This window comes from Marmota monax, unplaced genomic scaffold (assembly GCF_021218885.2).
Source record: "Marmota monax isolate L192 unplaced genomic scaffold, Marmota_monax_Labrador192_F-V1.1 WCK01_AAM20220418_F8-fsc00253, whole genome shotgun sequence".
Taxonomy (NCBI): Eukaryota; Metazoa; Chordata; class Mammalia; order Rodentia; family Sciuridae; genus Marmota; species Marmota monax.
In genome coordinates, this window is record NW_026695237.1 from 389,300 (window position 1) to 412,399 (window position 23,100).

At 36.0% G+C, this 23,100-nt stretch overlaps 1 protein-coding gene across 2 annotated transcripts in view; it reads left to right on the forward strand.

Moving 5' to 3' along the window:
• Positions 1 to 15,725, forward strand: part of LOC124089466 (sodium/glucose cotransporter 1) — a 92,606-nt gene extending 76,881 nt beyond the window's left edge. For both annotated transcript variants that reach the window (XM_058577415.1, XM_046439508.1), the window contains exons 13-15: positions 361 to 576; positions 10,199 to 10,304; positions 13,877 to 15,725. In XM_058577415.1, the coding sequence (XP_058433398.1) occupies positions 361 to 576; positions 10,199 to 10,304; positions 13,877 to 14,091 (537 nt within the window). In that variant the 3' untranslated portion in view covers positions 14,092 to 15,725. The remainder of the gene's footprint in view (positions 1 to 360; positions 577 to 10,198; positions 10,305 to 13,876) is intronic.
• The last annotated feature ends 7,375 nt before the right edge of the window (positions 15,726 to 23,100 follow it).

The following is a 23,100-nucleotide window of genomic DNA, read 5'->3' on the forward strand; positions in this document are numbered from 1 at the left end:
GCAGGTGGTGACAATAGGTGAGGTGGAGAGTTCAAATATTTTTTAAGTTAAAAGGAATTTTTGGAATTTAGGGGAGATTAAAATTCTATATGTTATTGGTCACTTTACCTCATTATATTATAAGTCCTTGTTTAATGATGCAGGTGAAATCATGCTGTTGAAACAAGATAGAGAGACCCCCTGGAAGCCTGACTTAACAGTCCCAGCCCTGTCCTGCACCATGATGGTCTGGCTTCAGATGGTCTAGAGCTACCGTTTCTCTCAGCTTTATTCCTTTACCTCTGCCCATCTCTTGGAATGTTAGAATTCCCACCTATTTTGTGGGTTCAGCACTCATTAATTCAGGGTTTTCTTTCACAGGGAGCCTTTTGGGGACTCATCCTAGGATTTCTGATTGGGATTTCCCGTATGATTACTGAGTTTGCCTATGGCACTGGAAGCTGCATGGAGCCCAGCAACTGTCCCACCATTATCTGTGGGGTCCACTACTTGTATTTTGCCATTATCCTCTTTGTCATTTCTGTCATCACCATTGTGGTCATCTCCCTCTTCACCAAGCCCATTCCGGATGTGCATGTGAGTATCCATTCAGAAGACCTCTTCTGTCCTTGTTTCACATTCATGTTGCAGCACTCTTGGTTGACCTTAGATCAACGAGAAACATCTCCCACCTGCATGAATAAAATGGTTTGTACTTGCCCTTAGTTTTGTGTATAAGGACACAGGAAACATGGTATGCCAGCTGAGCAGTTTTGAGAATGCATTTTCAATGGGAGTCTTGACAGTCCACACTTCAGTCCAGTGGGTATTCTGTGGATCCTGCTCCCTGAGTGATAGTTCATGTGCAAGGGAAATTAGATCACATGAGCAAGCATGGGGCTACCATGGCTCAGAAACCCATGTTCAAAATAGGAACTGGTGTTTCCTGTAACTTTCCCATAGTTGAAGCTTCTGAGGCCTGGTTACAAAAATTTTCTAAATTCAGGGAAATCTGTAGTATGTTTTACCTTTTGATTTTTTTCCACTTACGCTGCCAAAGAGTTGTTTATAAAATTCAAGATATTTCTAACAATATAGCTTAGTCTGTTTACTGCTGCTATAACAGAATGCCACAGATTAGATAGGTTATAAATACTAAAATTTATTTCATTTTCTGTCCTTGAGGCTGGTAAGTCTAAGATTGAGGGGTGCACCTGGTAAGGACCCTCTTGCCACATCATAATCTCATGGAAGGCATTATGTGGCAAGAAAGAATGAGAGAGGGATATGAATTAATGGAGGCCAAGCTTCATCTTTTTATCAGAAAAGTGCTCTCACAATAGTGGATTTAATCCACTCATCAGGACAGAGTCCTCATGATCTAATTATCCATTTTTTTTAAAAAAGTTCTTATTAGTGCATTATGGTTATAAATAATAGTGGGGTTCATTTTGACATATTCATACATATATGGAATATAATTTGGTCCATTTCAATCCCCAGTAGTTGCATATTTTCTTCTGTCCTTCCTGTACCAGTTTTCTTCCTCTACTCTCTGAACTTACTTCTGTTTATTCATTGTTTTTAATTGGTGTTTTGTAGATATACATGGAGGTGGAATTCAGTGTGGTATACTCATATATGTACATAGCATAACTTGATCAATTCAGTTCTGCAGTTCCTCCCCTTTCCCATCTATCCTCTATCATCCTTAATCCCTTTTCTGTAATTTACTGATCTTTCTTCTGTTTTTGTGGAATTCCCCAACCCTGTTTCCCCCTTGTTTCTAATTTCTGCTTGTATAAAAAAACAGTTGACCTTTGATTTTGTGAATCTAACTTATTTCACTTAGCCTGATGTTCTTTAATTACATCCATTTACCAGCAAATGGCATTATTCCATTCTCCTTTATAGCTGAGTAAAAGTCTGTTGTGTATACATGACTCATTTTCTTTATCGATTCATCTGTTAATGGGCACCTGGGATTGTTCCTTAACTTGACTATTGTGAATTGCACTGCTATAAACAGTGATGTGCCTGTATCACTGTAGGATGCTGACACCTGTTAATACTGTCACATTGGCAGTTAAATTTCAACATAAGTTTTGGAGCTGATATTCAAACCATAGCATAATATCAAGGTCCAATTGATTTAAGACTTCATAAATGAAAAGCATTCTTCTTAAATCTAGATTCTTCCATTGATTTAGGGTTCACTTGTATCCTTCCAAATGTAGAAAAATTAGTAATTATGGGACTATAAGCAATATAAATCTGCAAAACCAATCCAATTGGTATTCCACCTTTTTCAGGTTTCCAAGGGAACAGAGGTAGAAAGCTAACCCAAGATCATATATACCCATAGAAAAAAGAGAAAAGTTTTTATTAATACTTTATTCATGCATACATGAATACAAGGATCTATAGAATTATTAAGAGACCTTCAACCTCATTGCCAAATTTTCAAAAGATGTGACAAACCTGTATGTCAAATAAAAACTGATTTTGTAACTGCAGAATCACCATGATGTTAATTGACTATCTGTCACAGGTTTTTCTTTGATAAAGCTATCACCTGCTTCCCCATGCTTAGTCTTGCAGCCCCAAACACATTTAGCTCTCTGTTTCATTTTAAAGTAGAGAAAGCAAGGTACCAATGGGCATGAGAAAACATGCCACACTTATTCTTTGTATGGCTGATTTCACTTAACGTCCTCCAATTCCATCAATTTTCCTGAAAATGACATGATTTCATTATTCTTTATGACTGAATGATATCTATAGTGTATATATACCATTTTTAAAGTCTGTTCATCTGTTAATGAGCACCTATGCTGATTCAATATCTTTACAATTCTGAATAGTGCTGTAATAAACATGGGTGTGCAGTTACCTCTTTGCTATGCTGACTTATTTCTTTTGGATATATACCCAGGATTGATATAGCTGGATTGTATGATAGTTCCATTTTTAGATTTTTGAGGAAACTCCATATTGATTTCTATAGTGACTAAACTAATTTACATTTCTACCAAGATTATATAAGTGTTCTTTTTTCTCCACATCCTTACTTGTGTTTGTAATTTATTTATTAATTTTTATAATAGCCATTCTGACTTCTTCCCAGTCAGATGGAATCTCAGTATAGTTTTGATTTGCATTTGCCTGATGAATAAAAATTCATCATTTAAAAACATATTTATCTGCTATTCATACTCTTCTCTTGAGAAGTGTCTGTTCACATCATTTGCTCATTTCTTGATTAGATTGTTTTATTGTTAACTTTTAAAAAATATTTATATATTCTGGATATTAATCCTTTATCAAATGAATAGCTAGCAAAGATTTTTTTCTCCTATATTGTAGGTTGTTTTTCTTTTTACTCTGATGATTATTTCTCTTGCTGTGCAGAAGCTTTTTAATTTGATGTGATCCTGTTTTTCAATTATTTTGTTTCCTTGGCTATTGGAATCCTATTCAGGAAATTGTTGCCTGTAGCAATATCTATGCTTTCTTCTAGTCATTTAAAAGCTTCAGGTCTTACATTAATATCTTTGATTCATTTTTAGTTTATTTATTTATTTATTTGAGTTGATTTTTGTACAGGGTGAGAGTTGATTTTTGTACAGGGGGCCTAGTTTCAATCTTTTCCGAATGGGTATTCAGTTTTCCCAACATAATTTGTTAAAGAGGTTGTCTTTTCTCCAACATATGTTTTTGGAACTTTTGTTGAGAATCAGTTAGCTATAGATGCATGAATTTATTTCTGAGTCCTCTATTCTTTTTAAATACAATTCTGTTTTTATTATTATTGCTCTTAGTATATTTTGAAACTAGGAATTATCATCCCCACAGTGTTGCTCTTTTTGCCCAGGATTGCTTTGGCTGTTATGGGTCTTTTGTGCTTTCATATGAATTTTAGTATTGTTTTTCCTAGTTCTGTGAAGAATGTCATTGGTATTTTGATGAGAATTATATTGAATCTGTAGATCACTTTTGGTGGTGTATTCATTTGAACATATTCATTCTCCCACTGGTGTTCTTTCCACCTTCTAGTGTCTTCTTCAGTTTCTTTCTTCAGTGCTTTAAATTTTTTATTGTAGAATTTTTTTCATCTTTTTGGTCAAGATTATTCCTGAATATTTTATTTATTTGTGTTTTTTTCACTTATTGTGAATAGTTTTTTTTTCTAATTTCTTTCTCAGGAAGTTCATTTTTGGTGTATTAAAAAGTTATTGATTTTATATGTTTGGTTTTATATTCTGCTATTTTGTTGAATTTGTTTATCAGTTCTAAAAGGTTTTTGTGTGTGTGTGTGTGTGTGCGTGTATGTGTATAGTCTTTAAGGCTTTCTAAGTATAAAGTTGTACTATCTGCTACCAGGGGAAATTTGACTTCCTCATTTTTTCTTTGTATCTCTTTTATTTGTTTTTTTCTTGCCTGATTGCTCCAGATGAAATTTTATACATTGAATAAGAGTGATGAGAGTGGACATTCTCATATTTTCCTGATTTTTAGAGGAAATCCTTTTATTCTTCCCATTCAGAATGATGTCAGCTATGGGCTTGTGATATAGAGCCTTTACTGTGTTGACATATGATACTTCTATCCCTAATGTAATCAGGTTTTTTTTTTCACTTTCCAACATGCCTTCTCAACAGACAGGGCTAGAATAAGAATTTTATGGTCCTAATTAATTAAAGCATTATGTAATTCAGACTAAAAACAATACTATATTCTAAACAAGTATAAGGAAGTTCAACAAAATTCTGATTTTCCTATCATATCTAATTATAATCAGAATTTTTATCATGAAGAGATACACAGTTTATCAAAGGCTCTTTCTGAATCTATTGAGATGATCATGTGACGTTTGTCTTTGGTTCTATTTGTGTGCTGTATTGCATTTATTGATTTGTGTGTGTGTGGAACCATTCTTACATCATTGAAATGAAACTAACTTTCTCATGGTGTATGATCTTTTTAATGTGCTGTTGAATTCAAGTTGCAAGTATTTGAGAATTTTTGGACTATGACATTAGGGATATTGAGCTATAGTTTCTTTTTTTTTATTGGTTGTTCAAAACGTTACAAAGCTCTTGACATATCATACTTCATACATTAGATTCAAGTTGGTTATGAACTCCCAATTTTACCCCAAATACAGATTGCAGAATCACATCGGTTACACATCCACATTTTTACATAATGCCCAATTAGTAACTGTTGTATTCTGCTACCTTTCCTATCCTCTACTATCTCCCCTCCCCTCCCATCTTCTCTCTCTACCCCATCTACTGTAATTCATTTCTCTCCTTGTTTATTTTCCCATTCCCCTCACAACCTCTTATTTGTAATTTTGTATAACCATGTGGGTCTCCCTCCATTACCATGCAATTTCCCTTTTCTCTCCCTTTCCCTCCCACCTCATGTATCTGTTTAATGTTAATCTTTTCTTCCTGCTCTTCCTCCCTGCTCTTAGTTGCTCTCATTATATCAAAGAAGACATTTGGTATTTGTTTTTTAGGGATTGGCTAGCTTCACTAAGCATAATCTGCTCTAGTGCCATCCATTTCCCTGCAAATTCCATGATTTTGTCATTTTTTAGTGCTGCATAATACTCCATGGTGTACAAATGCCACATTTTTTTTATCCATTCATCTATTGAAGGGCATCTGGGTTGGTTCCACAGTCTAGCAATTGTGAATTGTGCTGCTATGAACATTGATGTGGCAGTATCCCTGTAGTACGCTCTTTTAAGGTCTTCAGGGAATAGTCCGAGAAGGGCAATAGCTGGGTCAAATGGTGGTTCCATTCCCAGCTTTCCCAGGAATCTCCATACTGCTTTCCAAATTGGCCGCACCAGTTTGCAGTCCCACCAGCAATGTACAAGAGTACCCTCTTCCCCACATCCTCTCCAGCACTTGTTGTTTGACTTCATAATGGCTGCCAATCTTACTGGAGTGAGATGGTATCTTAGGGTGGTTTTGATTTGCATTTCTCTGACAGCTAGAGATGTTGAGCATTTTTTCATGAACTTGTTGATTGATTGTATGTCCTCCTCTGAGAAGTGTCTGTTCAGGTCTTTGGCCCATTTGTTGATTGGGTTATTTGTTTTCTTATTGTTTAATTTTTTGAGTTCTTTGTATACTCTGGATATTAGGGCTCTATCTGAAGTGTGAGGAGTAAAAATTTGTTCCCATGATGTAGGCTCCCTATTTACCTCTCTTATTGTTTCTCTTGCTGAGAAAAAACTTTTCAGTTTAAGTAAGTCCCATTTGTTGATTCTTGTTATTAACTCTTGTGCTATGGGTGTCCTATTAAGGAATTTGGAGCCCGACCCCACAATATGTAGATCGGAGCCAACTTTTTCTTCTATCAAATGCAGAGTCTCTGATTTGATATCTAGCTCCTTGATCCACTTTGACTTAACTTTTGTGCATGGCGAGAGGAGGGGATTCAGTTTCATTTTGTTGCATATGGATTTCCAGTTTTCCCAACACCATTTGTTGAAGATGCTATCCTTCCTCCATTGCATGCTTTTAGCTCCTTTATCAAATATAAGATAGTTGTAGCTTTGTGGATTAGTCTCTGTGTCCTCTATTCTGTACCATTGGTCCACCCGCCTGTTTTGGTACCAGTACCATGCTGTTTTTGTTACTATTGCTCTGTAATATAGTTTGAAATCTGGTATTGCTATACCGCCTGATTCATACTTCCTGTTTAGAATTGCTTATGTGTATGTGTGTTGTGTCCTTATCATGTTATGATAGTAGGGTGATACTGGCTTTGTAGAATGGGTTTAAAAGGTACCTTCCCTTTCTAATTTATGGAATATTTTGAGGAGCTTTGGTATTTGGCATTATTTCTTCTTTAAAAGTCTGGCAAAATTCAGCAGTTAATTTGTTTGTTCTGAGCTTTTCTTTGTTAGAAAACCTTTTATGACTATTTCAATCTCATTTCTTGTTAATGATCTATTTAGGCTTTTTATTTTAATTTTATTTTCTATTTTGGTTCAGTTTGGAATGTTATATGTGTCCAAAAATTTGTCCATCTCTGTGATATTTTCCAATTTGTTTTACATATAGTTTTTTTTAAATACTCCCAAATCATCCTATGAATTTCAATGGTATCTATTGTATATTCCCCTTCTTATCTCTTTCTAATTATTTGGGTCTTATTTCTCTTCCTTTTGGTAAGTTTAGTGAAGGACTTGTGAATATTATCTTTTCAAAGAACCAACTCTTTGTTTCATCAATCTTTTGTATTGTTCATTTAGTCTCTACTTTATTTATTTATACCCTAATCTTTATTATTTCTGTCCTACTACTGACTTGAAGTTTAGTTTGTTTTTGTCATTCTAAGTTCTTGCAATGCCTAGGTTATTTATTTATGATCTCTATGGGGGGTTTTTTTTGGTTGTTTTTAATACAAACACTCATAGCTCTAAATTTTCATCTTCATACTGTTTTCATTGTATCCCACAAATTATGGTATGTTAGATTTCCATTTTCATTTGATTCTAGAAATTTTTAAATATCTTTCAAGATTTCTTCAATGACTCACTGTTCATTCAAAAGTGTATTGTCAGCTTGGTGTGGTGGTGAACACCTTATAATCCCAGATACTTGTCAAGGATCACAAGTTTGAGGTTACCCTGGGCAACTTAGTAAGATCCTGTCTCAAAATAAAATTAAAGAGAGAGCTGGGGATGCAGTTCAGAGGTAGAGTAATCCCATACCACCAATATATATATATATATATATATATATATATATATATATATATATATATATATATATATATATTTCAATCTCCATGTGTTTGTATAATTTCTGAGGTTCCTCTTCCTCTTAATTCTAGTTTCACTCCATTATGATCTGATTAGATGTAAGAAATTGTTTCAATTTTTTTGGTATTTTTAAGACTTGATTTATCGCCTAATATGTGATCTATTTTGGAAAATCTTCCATGTACTTGTGAAAATATGTGTTGTACAGTTTTGGAGTGAAATTTCTGTGGTTGTATATTAAGTCCATCTGATCTATAGTATAATTTAACTATGATGTTTCTTTGAAGGTTTATTGTCTGGATGATCTATCACTTGCTGAGGGTGTGGTATTGCAGTTGCCTACTATTGTATTGGGGCTTAGCTCTCCATTTATATTCAATAGTATTTGTCTTACAAAACTAGGTACCCTGAGATTTGGTGCATATATATTTATAATCATTATATCTTCTTGATGAATTGTTCCCTTTATCAATCTGTAGTGATCTTCCTTGTCTCTTCTGACAAATTTTGGCTAAAAGTCAGTTATGTCAGATATGCGGACAGGTACTGCTATTTGCTTTTATATTTCATTTGCTTGAAATATCATTCTTCATACTTTCACTTTCAGTCTGTTCATGCCCTTGATGATGACATGAGTTTCTTGTATGCAGCAAATTGTTACATCTTGTTTTTTAACCCAGTTGGCCAGTATGTATTTTTTAATTGGAGGATTCAGACTATTTACATTTAGGATTATTGTTGAAAGGTGTGTATAGGTTTCTATAATTTTGTTAGTTTAGCTTCTGGTAGTTTTGTATATTCTATGTTTGTTTTTCTTATTAATCTTAGAAGATTGATGATTTTATACATTAATTAGTTTGTTTTTTTCCTAATTTTCATTTGCTTATCAACCCTTTTATTGAGATTTATTCTTTCTTGTGTTCTCATGATTGTAGTTATCATTCTTCCTCTTATAGGTATAAAAGTCCCTTAAGTATCTTCTGCAGTGCTGGTTTCATGGTCATAAACTCCCTTTGTGATTATCATGGAAGGACCTTATTTATCATTCAAATGTGAAGAATAACTTTGCTGGGTATACTAATATAGATTGGCATTTACTTTCTTTCAGTATTTGAAATACATCAGTCCATATCCTCCTGGTGATAATATTTTCCACTGAGAAATCTGCTTTTGTTCTGATAGGTTTGCATGTGAGTCTGCACTGCTCTATTGTTGCATTTAATATTCTTTGTTCTGTACTTTTGATTGTGGGAACAAAACAATTTGCCAGTCTCCATCCTCATGACTTCAGACCTGGCTCCCACACAAAATAATATACTTCTGGGGTCACTTCAAATAACAGAAGGGAAAACTGCTGAATTACTCTTCCCTCCATTCTCGTATATATTGCAGTCTATGTTCCCTGCATAAATAAATCATAAATAAATAAATCATAAATAAACACTTGCATAAATTTCTCAGCAAAATTTTGTTAGGGACACTCTTCCAAGTCATACTAGCTCATTTGGCCACTGCCTACCCAGTCAGTGCACAGGAATGTTAATAGGACTCTTTTCTGACGCCAGAGCAGTTTAGTCCCTAACAATAGGACCCTACTCAAGATGAATCTTGGCCATAGCACTCTGAGGGTTTGCTTAGAGATGCGGTTGAGTTCCTTCTTTAAAGCTAGCTTGCTAAGCAGACTCCAGGTCATCTGTTTATTTAAGCTTTTAGTCTGCAGGGTGCATCCTTCTATGCCATGCCATGACCCTTTACGTAGACTTTAGCTTCTTGCAGGAATCAGTGCCTTCCCCTGACCAGGGTGTCAGGCACCAGGAGCTGAGGTATTCTACCCTTTTTGCTTTGCTATTCTCTGTTGTCTGTGTAATTCACCAGGTTTAATTTTCTGTGCCATCAATTTCCAGTGTTCACTCATAGTCCCTCACTTCCGTGAGCAGTTACACACTGTTTTTCTTTATTTCCATCCCATGGAGGAGGAAACTAGTGCTGGTTATCTCTATTCTACCAACTTGATGTATCGCTCTGCATATTCTTATCCTCATAATATGACATAATATAAAATTATGACCTCACACTGCTGATCTGGACAAATGGTTGTTTTGTCTAGTCTTGCTTTCTAGTATCAGTGCCAAAAGGAGCAATTCATTTATCATGTGTAAAAACAATCACTGTACAAACATTTCTTTACTTGAGGCAGTCTCTTTAACTTCTGAATATCCATATATCATGTATACATGGGTATGATTTACATCTAAGTTTCCAACATATTGAGAGATTATGCTGTGGGTGAGAAATGTAATCTATGTTCTTTGTTGGTACTAAGAGTCCACATTCCTTTTCCTTTCTTGATGGTTATCTCTTTGCTCTCCTACTGCTTGGCTGAAGACACTGGATTTTTATGTTAACTTTTTCTCTGTTTTCCCACAGCTCTATCGTCTCTGTTGGAGTCTGCGCAACAGCACAGAGGAACGTATTGACCTGGATGCAGAAGAGGAGGACCTCCAAGAAGCACCGAAGGATACCATTGAAATAGGTGATTTATGAGTCAAAACTGATTTCCAAGCCATAAAACTTACTCTTGCTGGGTGTGGTGGTGCGCACCTGTAATCCCAGAAGTTCAGGAAACTGAGGCAGGAGAATCATGAGTTCAAAGCTAGCTACAGCAAAAGCAAGGCACTAAGCAACTCAGTGAGACCCTGTCTCTAAATAAAATACAAAGCAGGGATGAGGACATGGCTTAGTGGGCGAGTGCCCCTGAGTTCAATCCCTGGTACCAAAAAAAAAAAATACTCTTACAACAGCAAGACTATGTAAAGCTTTCACTAAATGCCTTCATCAGAGCTCAGATCCCTTCCCTAGGAGGAATGCGGAAAGATGAGATGAATAAGTGGATTTTGGAAAGTTTACTATGAGGCTTGGTTGAGGTCAGGGAGGGAGGTACAGGGCCATTTCGGCCACCTTACCCCTCAAATTTACAGTGCTCAGTGAATCAGTGCATGAGAAATTTGCCACTTTCACTTGACCGTGATTTTGGGGCATGGTCATAGGTAAGAGAAGGGTCAGGCTCTTCTGACATAGTTTGGAAACAGAACAGATGGGGGAGGAAGCTTTGTTTGATTCTAGTAACATAAAGAGAATAAAAAAAATAGAGACTATTGGGATCTTATGTCTTACCATACCTGACTTAAAAAATCAAATTTTTCTGGAAGCCTGAGATGATGCTTAGTTAGTGCCTAGAAGCTTTCCCTTTAAATTAATGTGTTCTTTAGCTTCAATGTTGGAAGTTTTCCTTACCATATGGGTAAGATACACACATGAAGAATGGATGTGTGTGGTGTGCAGAAGTAGGGGAGCTCAAGATCCGATGCTTTTGCTGGTACTGGACTGGAGCACTCATCACTCCATGTAAAGTAGAGCACCAGATGAAGCAGAGCAAATTTTGAATCTGGCCATTAAGAATGTCATAGGATTCTAGCTCTGGAAAGGGCCATAAAGGTCCTATGATCTTATTATCTCACTTTACAGACACAAATTGAAGCACTGAGAGGGAGAGACTGTTAATGGTCTTGGCCCTGAAACAATATGCCCTTAATCTCTAAGAACGTTTTAGTTCTGAAACCAGCATCTCTGTGGGTACTGGAGGAACATGGTGCCACAGGCAGCTGTCCATGATGCTGACAACAGGCAGTTCCTTCCTGCTTTCCTGGAGCAGCCAGGCATGGACATGCCCCCATATTCTTTTTCTTTTCTCTTCCTTTGTGTGGTACTTGGAATTAAAACAAGGACTTGCACCTATTAGACCACTGCTGTACAACAAAACTACACCTTAGCCCTGTGAACATTCCCCCTTCCTTTTCTCCTTTAAAAAGTGTTTCCACACTGAGTGAGAGTATCAGATTTTAGAAGGACATAGATAAGGAGCCTTGAGTATCAAGAAGTGTTAATATGGAAGAAGAGATAATTTTTGCATGAGAGAAGAGATATGAAACTGATGAACCCAAGGATCCATCTAATTTTAACTCAGAGTAAGAATGTAGACTATTGCACATCTAGGTTATGGGTCTGGGTTTGGTGATACATACATGTAATCACAGTGATTCAAGAGGCTGAGGCAAGAGGATTGCAAATATGAGACCAGTGTGGGCAACTAAATAAGACGCTGTCTCAAAATAGAAAATAAAAAGGACTGGGCCTATGATTGAGTTATAGAATGCCCCTCTAATCAATCCCTATTGAGAGAGAGGGTAGGGGGAGTTTTTATAATGAGGTGGAACTGATATTGAATCATGAATTCTATTTTTCATTACCTTGGGCAAGTGAATTAATTTTTAAAAGTTCCTGTTCCTTAGCTTTGAGTATTCTAACTCATGCCCCACACTTCATAGTGATATTGGAAATAGGATATTTTTGGATTTTGGATATTTTAAGAATTGACTATAATTATCACCATATGATTGATTTTAAGGAAGAGTTTTCTAAGTGAGTTGATCTGGAAAGGAATGAGTTTCAGATATTTTTCTCTCAGGGATATTATAGAGGAGACTCTCTCAATGGGAAAACAATTAGCTTGGCAACATCTGAGGTTCATGGCAGCACTTGAATTGTTTTTCTTTGATAAATTATGGTGAAATAATATGAAACATTCTACCATACTAAAGCATAGTAAATTAAGCTCTCTTGATGGACCATGAGTGTCACAATGACCATTCTCTGAGAAACAGCATTATGAGGAAGACTGGAAATTGCATTATCATCCCCTTATCTAATGCATCACCACCACCATTATCATATGACTGATAATGACATGATTATAACATTTAATTATAAATAACTTACTCATTTAATGATACATTTTGTATCCATATCATAATTTAAGGCAGATAATGCAAGTATACTTCTTCTAATTTTATAGATGAGAAAAATAAGATGTAGAGACTTTCCCAAGACCACTCAACTTTATATTAACTCAGATAACCATGTATTTATTTGGCACATGAGCTAGTCAGTGAGCCCATCTAACTGGGATGAAACAAATGGGAGAGGTACAAAAGGGCATGTCTCATATAGAGAGAAAAGAGAGAGTGAGAGGAGCTTTTTACTTATTAACATGTACTATGTAATGGGTTTCCTCTTATTAAATAATTAGATTAAATATCTCATTAAATTTTCATTAATACAGCAAAGAAGCCAGTATTTATCCACTTTTATAGATACCCCAAAGATAAAGAAGTGAATTAACAAAAAGGCCACAAGACTGGACTTGGTACCAATTGTGATACATTTATGCCCTGGATCACTAAAGATGTTTCCAGTTCTAAAATTCTGTACCTCTTTTTAAAATATCTGTGACTTATAAAAATGGGAAAGTGCAAAAGGGTGTTCCCTGAAGATGGTGCCAAAAACATAGTGTGTTTGATCTCATATTAGTGAGTGGAAGAGAGAGATTGTAAACTGGGTCCGTCTACTTCTGGTGCCACACCTGAGCTCAGAAGGGAATCAGTTCCCTTGGTAGGCATCCACTTTGGGTGTAAGGGCCAGTTGGATAGTTTGGTTCATCAGTATTGATATGAAATATCCGATCTTAAGGCCCAGAAGTATTGATCACTGCTACTTTGCATCAGGAACAGTTCAGACCTTTCTTTGCCATCCAGGTGGATCTGATGTGGAAGCTTAGAATTCACAGATGTAGCCAATTCACTCCTGTCATGCCATCCTTGTTGCTTTCCAGTAACACAGCAGAGAGCTATGAGTTTATGTATTTCACAGATGGGTTTTCCATGTTCTTCACACCACAGTTTACCAGCCAATTGTTAACATTTCTCTCTCATAAACTATCACTTGATCTAAATCAAAATACATTTCATTTGTCTGATAGAGATACAGTTCAGGCTAGTTGATTGTGATGATGTAAAATCCACTCAGTAACATCGTCTTGTACATAAGTTCATTTGAAAATCATATGCTACTCTTATTCCTGAAAACAAGAAAATTGGGAAATTTCTTCAGAATGTAGATGCTTCATGGTATAGCATCTTCCTGGAAGCCCCTTCTCATCTCTCCTGTTTCTGTGTCCAATAATTATTTTATGCCTTTCCCTTGATACAGAAGTACCTGAGGAGAGAAAAGGGTGCTTCAGGCGGGCCTATGACCTGTTCTGTGGGCTGGACCAGAAGGGACCCAAGATGACCAAGGAAGAAGAGGCAGCTATGAAGATGAAGCTGACAGACACCTCTGAGAAGCCTTTGTGGAGGACAGTAGTGAACATCAACGGCATCATCCTGCTAGCTGTAGCTGTCTTTTGCCATGCATACTTTGCCTGAGTCCTATCTTCTGCTGTAGACTCACCATGGCTGCAATCTTTACCTCCCTTCAGTCCCATTCTGTGGCATTGAAGGAAAACCAGATAGTTGTAAAATTTGCCCGGTTGGATAAACATGTATATTTGTAATTAATTATAAGGTAGATGAAGGCAAATCATTATTTTGCCATTAACTTATATTTTGAAGCCAGTGTAATAGTTTCACCTGTACATATTAGAGTCACAGAAGGAAAGTTTGTTCAGTCATATTCATAAAAATCAGACTAAGAAACAGAAGTCCTATGGTGTCTGATGCAATTCTGTCTCAAGTAGAATCAGTTTGTCCACATTGTTTGTGATCCTTGAATATTATTTTTAGAGTTTTAATCTCTCTGTTTCTAACCATGTTTCAACTCCTCATCTTTATTTTTTAAGAAAAATTTTCTCTCACCATCATATTCTTCTCATGTTTTTCCTTGTACTAGAAATATCAATCTGACAGACCAACAAACACACAGAACCTGGGGATGGAAATTTAATGGAGTCTTGTCCTGGATATTTGCTCTTTGAAGCAAAGGTCTTAGAAAAGTAGTACTAGCCCATTAGGGAGGCCCAGCCCAAGGCTTAAGCCAGTAGGGACAACAGATAATCTTGAGTCTAGGGAATTTTCTTGTCTTTTTAAAGATTCCCATTGTGTGCTCCTCATGATTGGGATTTCACTCATTTTGACATTCAGTGTTCATAGAATGTCTTAGCTACACAGTAATTTTTTTCTTTATTTATTTTTTTGTCTAAATCAGTGATACTGGCCTTTATTTATAGACAGTTTGCCTGGTTCTTGGTTAACCATTTTTTTTTCTGTGTGACTGTACAAACTTTACCTTTTTGGTGATTTTAATAAACTGGAATGCATTTGTCAGAGGCTACTGTGCCTCATGGTGCTGATGTTGACATACGGACATAGAAGCTGACACTGTGTCACTTGACAGAAAATGCACCTCCCAGGGTATCTGTCATATCAATACAGCTTCATTCTCCAAAGAAACATTGAAATAATTAGCCTGGGATCGATCCTTCATTAGTTCATGTGACCACAGCTATTATTCCGTTATCAGGTGTCTTGATTGCAAATCATCTATTGACAAAGGTTAAAGTGCATTGTCTTTGTTTCAGGTGGTGGTGATCCTTGCCTCTATGTGGAAACAATATAGTTTGCATTGAATCGTTTTCTAGTAGGAAATCATTTTTATTTAATTTAAATGTAATTAATTTTTAAAATTCTACCTGTGAAATCTTTAATGATAATATATTCACATTGGAGTTAAAGTCAACTTGTTAGTATTGACTGATTTGGAAAAGAGCTGAGAGTAGGTCTTGGGTCTAGAAGAAGTAGCTTGACAGGGGATGGCTTACTCTTGTGGAAGGAAGTAAACCCAGGGAGCACTGCTTTAGGTGCATTCTTAATCTAAGCAAAGAATAAGGAAAAGTGGAGATTTTCACATGGCTAGCATTACTCAAAGGACTGTCTTGTGTGGAGATTGAGGTAAGTTTTGACCTTTGAGAATAAAGGAAGAAGATTGAATAGTTTTGGATGAAGTGCCTTTCGTTTGGTTTCTGTCTTAGCCAATGATTTATAATATATATTGTGGTAAATTATTTTGTCTCAACTGTGTATTTTTCTCTTTGAAATATGGAAAACTTGGTGCTTATGACATCCCCCTGCCTCCTGTGGCATGAATAAGACACTTTGAAAAGGGGATGGGAGATACATACATGCAAGATGCCATACAAATGCTATATTAAGCTGCATTACAGTCTCAGCAATTATTTGCAATAATACAAATGTTGAAACCTCTAACATATAGAGATTATAAATAAATACATAACTGGTTAGCACAAGGTATGGATTAGGAACAGGAGGCCAGGATAGTTGAGAATAAAATCTGGCAACTTGAACAGTTTGTTTTAAATGTAGCTAAAGCTGGGCATGGTGGTGCACTCATGTAATCCCAGCTACTAGAGAGGCAGAGGAGGGAGGATTGTTTGAGCTCAGGAGTTTGAAGCCAGCCTGAGAACACAATGATAACCCATCTAAAAATGTAGCTAAACATGAAGATGATTTTCAGATGCAAGCCTCTAGTAAGCATGAAGTGAGTAACTGCATACATAATGTCCTGCTAAAATAGACTTCTACTTGGGTGATCAGAGGCCAGTAACTGATAAATTATATTTGAATCATTTCAGGAGAGCATGGAAGAGCTATTCTTGTTCTCAAACTGAAGGTGATGCTGTACAAAGGGCAGAATGACAACTTATCAATGCTCAGTTTATAGAACTGAAAAATTACAATTTATTGGAACAAAAAGCTTGTTTAAATACAGATGATAGTTTTGAAAGTACTATCTCATAATGAAAAGACAGGTCTCCTTCCCTGCAAAGTGAAGTAGGTCCTGAGCCTCCCTGGGAGCACTGCTTTAACTGAGTCACACTAGTATTCACTTAGGGATAGTTTTACTTTGGGAACTTACAGGAATCCACCTTTTCATGGTGCTGAAATCACCATCTCCTAAATGATGTGTGGCTGCTTCACAAAAGCAAACCTCAGGGGAAAAAATCATATATGTGCTTGGTTGGAGGAGAGGAGTTTTTATTAAAAATTCCTCTTATCCCACTCCAAAAAAATCACACCTAACCTCCAGATTGTGATTTGGTGCATGAACTGGTTTGAATGAGGTGCCATCATTGTTTAAGTAGGTTGGTGGGAATGGGATTAGGGAGGTGTGGAAGAAGTCAACAGGACTGGCATTGTTTGGCTCTTTATTGGAGAAGGGGGGTGGTTGCTGGTGAGTGTCCTTTTGTATCAAAGCCTCACATTGCCTCCCTAACCCAGCCCCAAATTTTGGTCATAAGGGTAACTTGTAGTAAAAAAACTATGTTCATATATGAATACACTACCAGTGAACCACAAGAATGAGATCCTAATTAGAATAAGTTATATTCCATGAATGTATAATATCCCAAAATACACTCTACAGTCATATATATCTAAAGAGAACAAATAAAAAATCAAGTTATTTAATACAATTTATCACATGCTTAGAAAACTGGTAGCAAATGCTTATCTGTTAAAGGGGACTTATCTACACATGAGTGCTTGTAGCACTTACAAGTGAATTTCAGAATCAGACAAAGGGCTTACAGTCATGGTTCTCAAACTATAGATTGCATTAGAATCCCCTGGAGGATTTATGTAAACATGGATTGCTGGACCTACACCAGAATTTATAATTCAGTAGTTCTGGAAATAGAGCCTGAAGTGCATTTCTCAAAAGTTTCCAGATGATTTTGATGCTGATAATCTGAAGAAAATACTCTGAAAACCACTATTTAGGTTAATTTCCAAAATGATTTCATTACCAAGGCAGACTGAGCTAGTGGAACTTCCCTCCAGGTCCTCCTTTGATACCTTAGGATCAAAAGTCTTTTCTAAAACCAAGGTTTAAGTATGTCTGAGGCACATTATAATGCCAAAGTATAGTAAAATCCTACCCAACTAAATTTAAAGGATCCTCTGCTTAATTCTTCCTTTCTCTTTAGATGTACAGGGTCTGACACTATTTTTAAAAGTTCTTTGTGAGTTTTTAATTGACTAATAAAATATATTTATGGTGTACAACATGATGTATTGATATATGTATACATTATTAGATAATTAAAGCCAGCCATTTAATATATCCATTACCTCACATACTAACTTGTGATGAGAACATTTATAATATACTCTCATCAATTTTAAGTATATAATGTATTGCTATTAGGTATAATCAACATATTGTACAATAGATTTCTGAAACTGATTCTACCAGAACACTTGAAAATTTCCATTCTTTTACCAACATCTCCCCAATCCCTTTCTCTTCTACCTCCTGGTAACCACCATTCTACTTTTTGCTTCTGTGAGTTTGAGAAAAGAAAGCACTGACATTTATTCCACAGGCTTGTGATTCTCTTTTCTTCTGCTGCATAGCACCCACTTTGGATTATCTTTCCACAGAAACTCTGGTTTGTGGGTGCACAGGGTACAACTCTGCATGTGTGATTCATCAGCCTCAAAATTCATTAACCCCAGTACTTCAGAATGTGATTGGATGGGGAGATAGGGTTTTTAGAGGTGATTAAGTTAAAATGAGGTCATTAGGGTTGGTCCCAATCTAATATTACTGGTGTCCTTAGAAGAAGAGGAGATTTAGGACACAGACAGAGGAAAACCATGTGAAGACACAAGGAGAGATGGACATCTACAAGAGAAGAGGAAAGTCTTAAGGGGAACCCTGTGGACACCTTGATCTCAGACTTTTTGCCTATAGAATATTGAAAAGATGATAATTATTTTTTTAAGCCTACCAGTACTTGTATTTTGTTATGGCAGCTCTAGCAAGTAGATACAGTCTATAAGGGAGCTGTTAGACCCTCTTCTGTATTTTCTTAGATGATGTATTTATCTAGTTGGTACCCATTCATCACAAAGCCAATCATAATATTTCTTATTTCCTGATTCTTACACACATACACACATACTTGTGTGTATGTGTGTGTATTGCTGGTGAAGGAACCCAGGATCTCATGTATGCTAAGCATGTGCTCTACCACTGAGCTACACCCCCAGATTATTTTATGTATTCTTGATGGTCTTATATTTGGGAGTTCTTATAGACTTGGAGAAAGACTGCATCTCCCAAGTTAGCTCTTTCTTGAAGATTTAAAGAGATTGGCTGGGATTATGTCTTTCATATACAAATAAACTGATTTCATGCCTGTAGTCACTATCACCCCTTTATCTAACTTTCATACATCAAGACAATATTTACCCTTCCCTAAATCATCCCAGGTCCAGGTTCCAGGAAACTAGAGACCACTGTGATAGCCCACAGCTCATTGGTATTATTCAAGCTAGTCAGTCCCAATCCATGTTGTCTGCTCTGCCTTCGTTTTCTATGGAAACTCCAATAAACACTGTGGACTAGACTGTTTTCTTCATCCTGACCAACACTGGTGATTCCTATGACTCTGTATGACATGTAATGACTTCCTCTCTAGAACCTGTGAGTATAATAAACTTTATATTTTTAAGACCATTATTTCCTCTTGTGGATACTCTGACTTTACCATCCTTTATCCAACATTTACATTCTTAGATAAAAAATCTCTTCCACTTCTCATAGCTCTGTAGAATTCTATCAAACAGTCATGTGAACCAGAATTGCACTATCACGTCCTTAAAAGACTACCTGTCTCTTAACCTTTCTTCTGGCCCCTTTTGTGCTTTCTTTTCATTGTGTCCTATGTGCTCATTTTCAGGGTCCTGTTGTCTTATGGACCACAGTTAACCTATACCACCAGTCTCTCCCTTCACTTTTCACTCCTTTCTAATTCTCTTGATCCATCATCAACTAGTCCCCACCAGGAACATACCTGTGGTCACACAAAGCTAGGTTGATTCAATTACTCTTGTAGGGGAGAAATTCAAACAGAATTTGAGTTTCTCACCAAATAAAAGAAGATACAAAATTATTATGTGATTTTTAATAAGCATAGAGTTTAGAGAAATTTTACATAATGTCATGTATTTTTAGGCTCAAAGTAGAGCAGAGACTGTATGCAAAGGGTTCAATAACCAGTCTGGTTTAAGAATCAGATTCATGAGTCCCAATTTTGAGATCAACATGGGAATGTTATATTTGAAAAATCTTATATCTGAAGCTTTGAAAGTGAGTTGGAAATTGAGGCTATTTTTCTACCAGTGATTTTCTAAATGTATTTTTGTGTATGTTATTCAGACCTTTTGGCAAGCAGTGAGAGTTTTCATTCTCACAGAAAATTTCAAAATAGGGAAGATTATCAAGTGATGATTTCAGAGAATATATTATCTGCATCACATCCTTGACATTGACTCACATAAGCTATACTTATAGGTTTACACTTTTTGACTTTTAGTCTTAAACCCCAATTCTAACCCCTCTAAGGCTGGAATCTCAGTGTCTAGCCCTGGAAGACAGGCCTGGCCTCATCTAATTTGATGCTCTCTATGCACAGGTTTGATGTCATGCTCCATCTGCCTGAAATTATATACTACCCCAGAACTTATAGAAATGGGCCAGGTATGAGATGGAGAATCACTGTCTGTAACCATGACCACCACTTGAAGCCCCAGAACCATGATTAGGCCCCTGGATTCAGGGTCTTTTTCCTGAAAGATTAAGAAATGGCCTTGTTTCCAGATACTGTATCAGTTTTTCCCCTTTCCTCTCTCTCCTTCCCTTTTTTTCTCTCCACCAGTTTCTCTTTCTCTCAATAAAAGCCTTGTTTAGAGATAGGTTCCCATAAAAATTATTATTTGGTTCAAAGCCATACCAAGTAGATTTGAGGCTATCTATACACACTTAAAGTTGAGAGAAGAACATCCACTTGTTCAGATAACATTCTCCACCTGCCTGTTGCTTATGAAAAATACCACTGTGGCTTTTTGACTGGTATAACATTGGCATGTCCCAACTCACTGGGCCTTATCTCTTGTCCCCATTATCAAATCTTCCCTATATCCTTTCCATTTTTTATTAACATCATTAAAAGCCTGCGTACTGGTTAAGAGCTTGAAATTTTGTCTCCTTTTCTATTAGCCGCATATTCCAGGGAAGTGTATTTATTTATGTTCCTTTAACTGAATTTCTCATCTGGAGAGGGTGAATAATAAGATATACCCTACTGTATTTTTTTTGTGGTTCTAATTTTTATTGTTGGTTGTTCAAAACATTACATAGTTCTTGATATATCATATTTCGCACTTTGATTCAAGTGGGTTATGAACTCCCGTTTTTACCCCGTATACAGATTGCAGAATCACATCAGTTACACACCCTACTGTATTTTTTAAAAGGTTTTACAGCAACAGTGCTTTGCATACAGCCTGACATATTATCTGCCCCCAAAGATGGTTTTGTCTTTTAAAACAGCTATTCATTACTTTCTCATCTAAAATTAGCTACTATATTGAATCAACTAAGGTAGAAATTGTCCTGTGTGTAGAAAGCCTAGTAGCAGAGATATACTTAGTATGACTTTAAGGAACAGTGGATAATAAAATAATAACTTGTATAAGGTATGTAAAGTGTTTTCATATATTTTCATTTAACCATTACCTTGATCCTATAAAGGTAGGTGTTTTTCAGAACAGAAAACAAAGATAGACAAGTCACTATGTTTAGTAGGGGACTAACATTGATCATTAATGGGCAACTAGGTATGAGGCAATAAGCCCATATTTCCTCAGTACACCAATTTTGTGATAAAGTTTATTTCTAATTTATTATAGATAAAACTGAGTTTCTAATGAATTAAAGAATTAGTCAAAGGTCATGCAATTAAGTGGAGTTTCCAGATATGATTTTAGGTTTGTACTTAATGTGGGGAGAGGTGGCTGTAATATTTCAATTGGTTAATGCCCAAGATTCCTGTAACTAAATATAAGTTACATTTTGCTTTGAGGTGGCTGAAACTCAGAGAGGAAAATAGACCTATGAGAGGTAGCAATAACCTAATCTGCACTAAAGTATAGCAAATTGGTACCAGTTTCAAATTTTCAAAAGACCTTGCTTAGGACTTTCAAACTCTGACTTCTGTCTCTTCTTCTCTTGAATTCCAGATGGATGTATCTTTTTTCCCAATAACATTGACAGCAGTAACTATGGGGCTGGCTTCACCCAGCTCTGTCAGAATTTTTTTTTATTAGACAATGTGTAACAAACAATACAACCCAAACATACATGAAGCAAGTATTGATAGAATCCTTGGGAAAGATAGATAATTCTATAATAATAGTTGGAGACTTCAATACACCACTTTCAATAATGGATAGAACACCTATACAGAAGATTAGTAAAGAAACAGATGACTCCTACCAACACTATGACCAAACTAGGCAAACAAACTAGAACAGTCCACACAAATACATCCCAAATCTAATATTCTCAAGTGCATATGTGACATTTTCTAGGACTGAATATACATTAGCCCTAAAAACAAGTCTCAGTAAATTTAGAGAGATTTTCATTATATTAGGTATTTTTTCCAACCATAATGGAATGAAACTATGGATCCATGATAGAAAAAAATCTGCAAAATTTACAAATATGTGAAAATGAAGAAACATGCTCCTAAACAATCACAAGGAAAATCAGGAAATCAGTAGAAACGAGCAATAATAAAAATGGAACATCAAATCTTAAGAGATGAAGTTCAGGCAATACTCAGTAGGATATTTATAGATGTAAGTCCCTGCCCAAATTTAAGTGAAATACAGAAATTTTTACAAAAATAAAGAATTTGAGATTTCTTTTAAAAAATAAAAACAACAGGGGATAGAGAAGATGGCAGAAATAATTTAGGCTATGATGCAGAAATAATTTAGGCTATGATGCCCTATCTCCTCACAACACAGAAAGGAGGCAGTAGAGGAAAAGTAGATGTGAGAGAATTTGACTCCAAGTTCATACCTGATCTGAGGAACTGTGGAGAACAATATCAACAAGGTTTTGGTTCTCATAGGTTGAATAGTATGAGGTGTGGCTCTGAAGTGATTATATTAAATAGGACTCAGTGGCATCTCTTAAATTGATGCTGATGTTTGGATCAGCAGAGGTCACATATTGACTTATTATATCAATATATGGATATCTGTCTCCAAGCTCTGAAGAGAAAGAAGCTTATAAAGTATTTTTTTTCTTAAAAGAAGTGATAAATGTCCCATTATATGGCTAGACATACAAACAATATGAAAAAGCAAGGGAAAACCACCCCAAATAGCCCATAATGCTTCAACAATAGACTCCAGTGACAATACAGTGGAGAAAATGTCAGAAGGAAAAAATTTTGTATGTTCTATGAGCTGAAAGAAGGTGTGAGGTGTGAAATTAGAGAGAAAATACAGGAGGTGAAAGATAACTTTAGTAAAGTGATAGAGATTCTGGAAAAGAAC